Raw genomic sequence first — 10,468 nt, 5'->3', positions numbered from 1 at the left:
ACGCGCACGGCTTAGAGGGAACACTGTGCCCAGGGTATCATCACAGCGAGAGTTGGTGGGAATACCGTGGTTAAACCTACTCGCACGGTAGAGGCAAATAACAGGGTAATACCGTTATTTAATATTCGACTTCTTAATTGTGCACAAACAACTTAAAATTAACAGGAATTGTAATTCAAGGGTCCTTTTTGATGCAAATTGGTCAGGAGTAGGAATTATAAAATTCCAGTCTATAATGTATTTAGCTTAGAAACACGAAAGGGGGCGGGACTAGAGCGGCCCCTTTGGCCTTTATCTCTCAGATGCAGCTATTTGAGACAGCTGGGGTTGTAATAATAAATTGCATAACGTCTCAGTTTGAGTAGAATTGGACAATTCCCCATCCTCTGAAGTGCATCACGGACCACATCCATTAAGCCTGTCAAAAAGAATCCCATGTGTGCTGGCCTCTGTTTAGTTTTTGAATAAATCTGTGTAGGAAGTGAAGGAGCAAGAAAAACAGCAACGCCGCTTAACCCAAAATCCGCTGCAGAACCGCTCGCGGCCTGTAATAAATCATTAACTATAAAAGATTTAATTTCACAGGCTACTGCCTATCAGTGTGCACTTCACTGTTGCGCTGGCTGTGGGCCATTTCACAATCAAAGACTTCAGCGCCGGCGCAAAGCAAGAACAAATATTTCTATAATGAAATTAGGTGCCTTTCTGCAGAAGATGAAACGCAGCTGTGCAAGATGAAAGGGCAAATTGTCTTGCAGAAAAACAACAAGGGAACTGCCCTCGACCTGTTAGTCCAGACCGACTGCCGCCCTTCTTTTCTCACCCCGTCTCCCTGTTTCTTTTTACTTCAAATTAGAGAAAACAGAACATGTTGTTGCTTCTGAAATGATGTTTCTGACAAAACGTTAGTGGAAGAAATAACTCTGGAAACGGATTAATTCATCTTCCTCAAATGTAATAATAGGTACACAGATTTACTTTACACACACAAATCATGATTCATAGCTTTCGCCGGTGGATACAAATTGAATCACTTCAGGTTTAAATTGGTCTTGATAAATATGCCAGTACTCATAAATTACACTATGAAAGGTCTTCCAACAACAGTTACTATTGATCTCATTAAAGGAGGAATACATTCACCTTTGATAAACACTTGATCACACAACTTTAAATGTTGATTACAAAATAATCCATAAATGAAACAGTCAAACAGTTCAGTTACTGATATGATAGGATATCACGCTGTGAACGTGCCAAATATTAATACTTGTAATGAGGATCAGGGCTGCTCAACCTGCGGTTTTATCACCTTGTGCCACATGGTGGAAGCAAAGACTGACTCACACATTGATGACAGGATTTATACAGGTTATATGTTGCCAGACAGGGCACAAGCAGAACTAGTCATATTGCTGCTTAGTATTATAATTGTCAGGATACTAGGACTGATAATCTAATTAGTTTGTGGAATGGATTAAGCCCTTCCCCATAGGTCATCTGAACATGTGATTAAACAGCTCTGGTATTTCCTGTTGAGTAATACTGGAACTGTTTAATCATTCTGAATAACAATAGTAGCTCTCATGACTGTTTCACAATACATTATCTCAAATGTGTCTCGATAGAGCCGGACCGTGGCAGAATATATGGTAAACATAGCAATGGGCGGTGTGACGGATTGCGCAACACCCGGGATGCGTTGCGAGAAAGAGACAGAGACAGAACAGGCAGCGCTACACATCAATAAAGGCGACGCGCCGCAAACAGTAGGCCGTCTCAGCAGGAATGTCTTTGGCGCTGATCTCGTTGGACTCCAGACGCAGCATTCTCAGCCTGGAGAAGTTGATCATGTCGATCGGGCCGCAGAAGCTGCTCAGGGAGAACTCTGAAAAAAAAGCACAGGAGGAGAGAGCTATGAAGGGAGGTCACTGGCTCCAGCGGTTCTCAACCCTTTGTGTAACTTAACCTTTTAAAAAAACACCTATTTTTAGGCCCTTTCCTTGAAAATGTCATACCCAAACTAAAAAGAGTGTATCTCTGCAACTACGAGGGCTATTTGAATACTTTTGGTGTTATAATAAAAGGCTACACATGGGATATTTTTTTCAGATGTATAAATATCAGTCTATATGTTACTGGTTAAGAGTAAATGAAGATGGCACACAGGAAAAAAAATGTAAGGTTTCAGGTCCACCTACAAAAAAATCACTTTCAGGATGATTATTTCTTTGAAATGATGCAGCTGTAAGGTCCAACTCTAACCCAAATCATAGCTCAATATGTGAACATTCTCTAACCCAAATCATAGCTCAATATGTGAACATTCTCTAACCCAAATCATAGCTCAATATGTGAACATTCTCTAACCCAAATCATAGCTCAATATGTGAACATTCTCTAACCCAAATCATAGCTCAATATGTGAACATTCTCTAACCCAAATCATAACTCAATATGTGAACATTCTCTAACCCAAATCATAACTCAATATGTGAACATTCTCTAACCCAAATCATACACAATATGTGAACATTCTCTAACCCAAATCATACACAATATGTGAACATTCTCTAACCCAAATCATAACTCAATATGTGAACATTCTCTAACCCAAATCATACACAATATGTGAACATTCTCTAACCCAAATCATACACAATATGTGAACATTCTCTAACCCAAATCATAACTCAATATGTGAACATTCTCTAACCCAAATCATAACACAATATGTGAACATTCTCTAACCCAAATCATACACAATATGTGAACATTCTCTAACCCAAATCATACACAATATGTGAACATTCTCTAACCCAAATCATAGCTCAATATGGGAACATTCTCTCTGCAAAGGTTGACTTTGATAAAGTGAAGCAGAACAAAGTTAGAGAGGATTTAGTACAGAGAAAAGTCAGGCGAGGACTAAAACATTTGCATTGGGGAACATTTGCGCACATCTGTGCCATTTTTATTTTTTCATGTACCAAACCATATATTTCACTTGTGTATTACTTATGGTGTTCAATACATCCAAATACAGCAGTTTTGGGCTTTTTTTCATAAAACAAGCTATGATTCACAGGGGGGATTGGATTAAGGCCCGACTGACGACTGTTTCTACTTCAAGGTTCAAGGGTTTCCTTTATTTTCATTGTCAACACAGGGCTGCATTTTTTTTGCGACGTAAGAAAAACACAAAAAAAAAAAAACTACATTGTATGGATTTAAGAGTCTCACAGCTTGAGGAAAAAAGCAGCTCTGACCTCTGGTGATACGGCAGCTGATACTTGTGTGTCTCTCGCCAGACAGCGACAGACAGTGAATGGGAGGGTATTTTATTTTAATATCCGTTACGGGCATCTCTTGTCACCAATATCCCTGATTCTCAGTATTTGGCCACCTTTGATGTTCTCCTGTCCCGTGTCGTGCACATCTTATGCCAGTTTGTAATGTTCCCAGTCAGGATGCTTTGTATTGCTCCTCTGTATCTTGTAGTTGATAAAAACTTGGAACTGAAATTTCTGCTTCTTCCCTCGACAAATGATGTAGACTATATTCAAAGAAATTTGCAACCTTTATTTTTTTGCTTTGGAATTATTTAAGGTCAGAGATTGGTGATTGTTTTTCAAATATTTGCATGCATGGATATAATTAAATGCAATACCGATGCTTAACATAAGGTCAGGGGTTCACAACCTTTTACAGTAAAATTGTCTTGAAGAATCCCATGTAAATAAATGTTTATGTATTTGCAATATTGAGAAATGGGTGTTTGTGGTGACATTCCTGGGAGGGGAAAAAATGTTGTATTACATTTTTTCTTCATTGCATACACACAACAACTGAAGTATGGATAAGCACGAAGTGGCACGGTGGTCCTGCTTCTGAAATCTTGCTAGGTATCGCCAATTCACTAGCAAGAATCACACCATCAAATAGAAGTGTTTAACAGATTTGATAAAGGTAAACGTGATTGAGATGCGAGGCTTGAACTTCATGCAGCTGGCTTGCTTTGCCGAATGCGTTGCAGGGAGCTCCGATAGGGAATCGGCGAACCCCCCAAAAACCCCATGGTCAATCAAAGTGATAATTATGAGGCGGAGAACTCGAAACATCCGTGGCAGACGAAAAAAAGACGAGCGGGGATGCTGCTGCCAAGGTTCAAGCAATGTGAGGATAATTGCATCTGATAGCTGCTGGGATTTTTGAGCAGGCTCTTTGTGTGGAAGATCTTTGCGAGTGATGTCATTGATCAGGTTAGATAGTAAGGATGTCTGGAGGCCAGGCTCGGGTCACCACATAGAGTTTAGAGAAGAAGCCTTTTCTTATAGCTATCACGGAAAGGGCCAACGTAACGAAAACAGGTCCTGGGACGAGATTGATTATGATGCACCGGTTGCGTCGAGGAAGTAGTGGGAACTCTCCAAAGCTGGCCGTTTGAATGAAAAGTTTGAGGGAGATCGACGACGGAGTTCTGTTCATCTATGATCTACAAAAGTGGGGAGTTTATAGGTGGATAGGTGTCTGATCTATCTGATCTTCCGAACTTCTGGATTAAGAAAGCGATGTTGTTGGAATAGCCCGGACATGAGCTGCATCGAGAACGCAGTGGTGCGTTGGAGGGTGCTGGATTAAGCGGCGCGTATGATCTATTGCAAACCATCTTCCGCCATGGAAATCGTCTTAAACCGGCAGAGGGAACGGCATCGATGTACGGACCAATTGTGTGGTATCCCAGTATACTAGTGGCTCCGACGGACATGAGTTGTGAGGACTGGTGGGGGTGGGGGACTAGGCCAACTTGCTGTGGTTCTATCCCTGTGTTGTATATGATGCTCAGAGAATAGTAGAATAATAGAATTATGCTAGAATAGTATGTAATGTATATTTGAACGAGGAAGGACAGATTGATTCGAACTCGAGTCGAGACGGATGGCACGGCAGGTTAATGGTGCATTTACGTGCTACGAGGACGATCCCGTGTCCGGAGGTGGGACGTCGTTGACTTAAAGTTGTATTCTGCTCACGACGGGTTGGAACTTTTACCATTGCTAAGAAACACCGCCATCAACGGTAAAGAAAGTACTGATTATATTACATCTGACGTTTTTTTTTTCAAAGCAACTTATATTTTTTCTATACACCGTAGACACAGCAATTTGGGGTTAAGTGTCTTTACCGACACGCTGATTGAAAGACGAGCATGCTAACCACTAAGCCACAGTCATCTAGATTTTAACTCCTGAATATTAATATCAAATTTGTTTTTTTTACAATTTGGGGGCCTGAGAAGGCTAAGGAGGTTAAAGACTGGATCTGTTACCCACATACATTACCAGATAAAGTGGGCCGAGTATTGATACCAACCAAGGCCCTGGACCGATTGTCAGGTGGGGTAAATTTGCGTTAAATTGGCGCAAAACTCCTTTAGTCTGAACCCTACTTAACCTAATCACCTTCCAAAATAAATTAGGAAAAAAACACAATTTACCAAATTAACATCATGCAGTATTGGAGAAACTAGCTATTGAGACCATACACTCATTGTTACAATGTTTACTGAGGGAATCAATCAAAGGAGAAGTAGAGTAATTTTCTCATAGACTTCAATACAACCAGAGGAGTCGCCCCCTAGTGGCCATTAGAAGAAACGCAGGTTTAAGGCCTTTCAGCATTGGTTTCCTTTTTTAGGACCAGAGATTGCCACCTGACCTTTGACATGTTTTGCTTATGTGAATTCTTGAGCACATTTAGATAGCTTTGTAAATTATCCAAACATCTTTTTAAATTAAGCTAATAACTTCGCGGCCCACTAGATAGCGCTCTGAGGCCACATCCCACTGGTTGAGAAAAGCTGTTCAAGTTATCTAGGTAATCACATGACAGCGTTCTATCAAACGATGACAAATTAAATCAAAATTAGTATTGCTTTCCCGCTGGGACTTAAAGTATTTTCTTATGAATTGGAGATTTAACTCTATATTTTGTGAAATGTGTGTGAGCTTCCACTGAAACTGTTTATGTAAAACCTTTACATTGGCATCTGCCTATTCAGTCATGTTTGGTGTTACATCATCGTTGGGCGCGGTGCAATAAATCAAACTCTCTAAGAAATGGAGACTACATCAAATATGTGTTTAATATGTTGACCTTTATCGCAGCTAGAGACAATATGCGTGAACTGGCGCATGTCTAAACAATTCAACCCCACACAAGCAAACGTTCTGCCCACATCTGTGCCAATGTGAGTTGTCTCAGTTCGTAGAGTGCGTGTCCTGCTGTGCGAACCAACCACGATATAAACAGTTAAATCTGAGTTGCCTTGAGCTGTTCTTTCTGTTCTTTAGCTGACATTATTTGACAGTGTTATTTGAGTAAGTCAGAAAGCATCTATGTCATTCATGCTCGACTCAGTCACACCCTTTTCACTGTCATTCTCAAAGTGGAGACCTTCTGACTATTCACTATGTAAGTACATGTTTGGCTCTTTTGTTTGTTACCGTACCGTTTTTGTTTATGTCTGCTCTCCCTGGCGAGGGTTTGGAGGGTATTGTCTATCCTTCCTACCTTGTTACAAATCAACAAAAAACAGACAAGGGCTTGTCCAGAAACCATCCTTTCCCAAATTCCATATCTCAGTAATTTATTCAAATATGCAATTTAATTAAATTGATATGATTTGTTTTTTTGGCCTCAGAGCAAACTAGGATACCGGATTTTGGGGAAATGCCCTCCTTGTACTGTACATTTAACTGTTCTGTGCCATGCTTTTCAGAACACTTTAATTATGTATTTTAAATTGTTAACAGACCCCTTTATCTGTTCAGGGATTCGATTATTTTCATTACTGTTTAAGTGGTATGTGAGTAATGGAGGGTCATTTGGTGTCGAATGACTCTCCATTACTCCCCTTGTTTTCCCCATTAGCACTCAGGACTGTCAAACTATTACTCGAGTTAACCTTTACTCGATTAAAGACTGATCTCAGCATTAAAAAATAAGAGTATGAAGTGTCTATCGTCAAGTAACTGCTCTTGAATAGCCGTCTTATTTCCAATGAAAAATCCTTTCATAGGTTTAGGACCCCTAATTTACCTTTATATTACACATAGTAACAGAGAAGTGTCCATACCTTTGATCTTATTGGCATGTAAATAAAGGTTCTCCAGGTTCCTACTGACAACAGGGATCTTCTCCAGTTTATTGAAAGAAAGGTCGAGCTCAACCAGCGTGCTGATGTTGAACACATTGGATGGAAGTCCTTTATCTGTCAGCTGGTTATGAGCCAAGCGGACAAACTGCAGTTTGGGGTTCATGGTGAGAAAGCCCGCCGGCACGCTCTCTATGTCATTAAACTCCAGGTAGAGCTGCTGCAGCCTCTCAGGAAGGTCCTCAGGGATTTTCCTCAGCCTGTTATCCCTCATATCCAGCATGGTCAGAGACCGCAGTCCCTTGAATGCACCTCCGGCGTCCTCGATGACGTTTCCTCGAAGCTGAAGGGTGACGAGGTCGGCCATCCCCTCGAACGAGCCGGGGAGGACTTTCGAGATCTTGTTGTGACCGAGTCGCAGGTCTGTGATGGACTTCGGCAAGTTGGGTGGCACACGCGTGAGCTGGTTGTGATCCAGGAGGAGCCGGTCCAGGTGCTGGAGCTTGCTGAAGACGTTGTCCCCGATCTTGCCTGAGTCGAGCTGGTTGTGAAGCAGCACGACCCAGACCAAGTTGGTGGCGTTGTCGAACACCCCGTCCCGGATGCCGGCGATCTGGTTGTGCTGCAGGTAGACGTACTTAACGTGCGAGGGCACGTGGGGGACGTGCTGGAGGTTGCGGCCGTTGCAGTACATGGCCGTGGGGAAGCTCGAGGGGCAGTCGCACTCCAGGGGACAGTCGCCGTCCTCGGCCCGCCAGCCGGCGTGCCGCTGCCGATGCCGCCCACGCAGACGGGACAGCCACTGGAACTGGCTGTAATGCTGGCTGATGCTCAAATCCACTATTCCCATAGTGATTAGGAGCACACCGGTCCACATGATCCCTGATGGAAAACATTGTTAAGTTCATATGACGTCAAGTTTAAATCTGTGATACACTGATAATATGAAATGTCTGACAACTAACACTGAATTATGCTCATTTAAGACGGATCTACTTCTCTCTGCTCCACTTGTACACAATGTACAGCAACAATAATACAGTACAGTAGTACAGTACAATAAACCTACCGGTTGGTCGGTCAGACGCGATGCCTCCTCCTTTTCTCCTGTAGCCTGTGTCTTCCTCAGACTGAGTGGAATTTGTTGCTGCTATAGAATAAATACATAGCTGTAGCCCTGGCCCCAGACACCCACTCTCATTACATGACATACAAACTACACTGCACTACAACATTTATCCCCTCCAGCCATGCCAATATCAACCCCATCTGTAAACCGGAGCAGACATCTGCTTTTTTAACGGCCCTGTTTCCCCCTTAGCATGTTGTGCCTTATCATTAGCCACCCTATACGTCTGGCTTGCTGTTTATTGCAGCAACGTGGATGTTATGGAAATGAGGGGGGCTTCTCGTATAGAACATTTAACGAACCTTGGCTAGACGCTGTAATTGGCGTAACGTTTACATTTAAATTTACATTTTGTATTATAATATTTGTTTTAATATATATATATTTTTTTTTTATTAAATTAAAAGTTATAGCTATTTTATAATTTAGTTGTTTTTACACTACATGTATTATAATTATTGTTCCCTATTAGCTTATTTTCTCCCAGCCCAGCTGTTATAGCAGGCTTAGGTACACATACCACGGCCCGCCACCGCAAGTATCAGCACGCTTCTGTCCATTATTGCACAAAGTATGACGAACCCTGTTATTTGTCCCCACTCATCTTCCTTCAACATATTTGTCCTTTGTGCCTTTTGTCCCGCCAGCTTCTGGTAGTCACTACTTTTGTCAATTACAGTGTTCAAACTGTGGAGAAAGTTAACATGTGTTGGTGCTGGCGCCTGCAGAGAGGGGAGCCCTCATTATCCCTGGTGGTTGTGTATGGGCCTTGTCATCCATGTCCGCCGCTGGAGCAGGAACACAAGGTTTCAGAGACTATGTGTCCCTCTGATTGGAAAACAGTCTTTCAGCACAACGTTCTGTCGTCACGTAAAATAACTTCATTGAATAATTACTTGACATAAGTGGACCTGAGGATACACAGATGGGCCTGTTTTGCACAAAGGACTTGTATTTTGGTTACAGCTGAACCGAAAACCACCTTTAATCAAACCAAATACACATTTTCTCTCTCCAAGTGATGTTACATGATTCAATATTTTAGAAGCCAGACCTGTCGTTCTGTTATAACTGTGATGCTGTGTCCAAAGTAGCAGTAATCATTCGGGAAATGAAAACATCCCTTTGAAAACTTCAAAGTTGGCTTCATCGTTCAGTTATCATCTAACAATCTTCAAATTTCCCGATAGTCCACGCTATACAACGGGCACAAATATATTTTTTCTCTGGCAGGACAGCTTCACGTTCAGTCTTTGTGTGTGTATGTGTGTGTTTGTGTGTGTGTCTATGAGTGTCACAAAGACAGCTTGATAAAAACAGAATGCAAAAGCTGGAAATATTGTCTTGTAATTAAAGCAGCATGCTAAATTCACGACCCTCTGTGCGGGTGTCATATATTCATGGATCCAACTGAAGCCTGTAAAGCTTACATTATCCCAATTATATGACTATGCACCATAAACGTTTATCCCTGAGGAATTCTGCTGTTACTGCTGCAGCGTCCAGTAAAACCACAACTATTTCTTGAATGGATTTCTCTAAAAAAAATTATAAATAAGGTGGACTGTATTCAACGCACACAAAAATGATACTTTAAAACACATTTGTGTATTTGCTGCTTGAAGGAATTCTTTCAAAATGAAAAGATCAGAAAGTGGTGATCCCTCAAGCATGTGCACACATGTATGCATCTCAAACATAATTATGGCAGCGGTTCTCGACCTTTTTGTAACCTGAGGTCCACTTCTGATTGGTCCAAAAAATGTCCCGAGGACCACCTTCCAAAAATAACAGTGGAAAAACAACATGGCAAAAAAAAAGAAAGGAGAACAATAAAGTGGGCTGAAAACATGTGTTATGACACGGTCAGTTGTGATGAACAAAATAATATTTTGGGCAAGTTGTGGGGCTGCATGCTCTCACGCTGGTGGTGACTCACACAAAACACATTTTATTGCCAGTTTTACATTACCATTGACTGCCGGCTGACTCTTCACTCACTACTCCAGCCAATAGGGGCCTCTAGAGATAACACAGCTGAGTGCTTCTACAACCACACAAACTGCTGCATACCTCTCGGCTGCTACTCACTTTGGTTTCATTTATCTTGTAGAGTTTCTCATACGACGACTTCGAGCCAATTGCCTGCATGCATCACCTCTTGTTTTTGAGCTTGATTGAAG

General features: G+C 41.7%; 1 protein-coding gene across 1 annotated transcript; it reads right to left on the bottom strand.

Moving 5' to 3' along the window:
- Positions 1–1,736: 1,736 nt before the first annotated feature.
- On the bottom strand, positions 1,737–8,033 carry fmodb (fibromodulin b; the record flags this gene model as incomplete). The annotated part of the gene is made up of 2 exons (XM_079226872.1): positions 1,737–1,888; positions 7,139–8,033. 2 exons carry the CDS (start codon positions 8,031–8,033, stop codon positions 1,737–1,739), a joined length of 1,047 nt encoding a protein of 348 aa, XP_079082998.1.
- Between the last annotated feature and the right edge of the window lie 2,435 nt (positions 8,034–10,468).

This window comes from Taurulus bubalis (genome assembly GCF_910589615.1).
Source record: "Taurulus bubalis genome assembly, chromosome: 11".
NCBI lineage: Eukaryota > Metazoa > Chordata > Actinopteri > Perciformes > Cottidae > Taurulus > Taurulus bubalis.
This window is presented reverse-complemented; position numbering and strand designations above follow the sequence as displayed.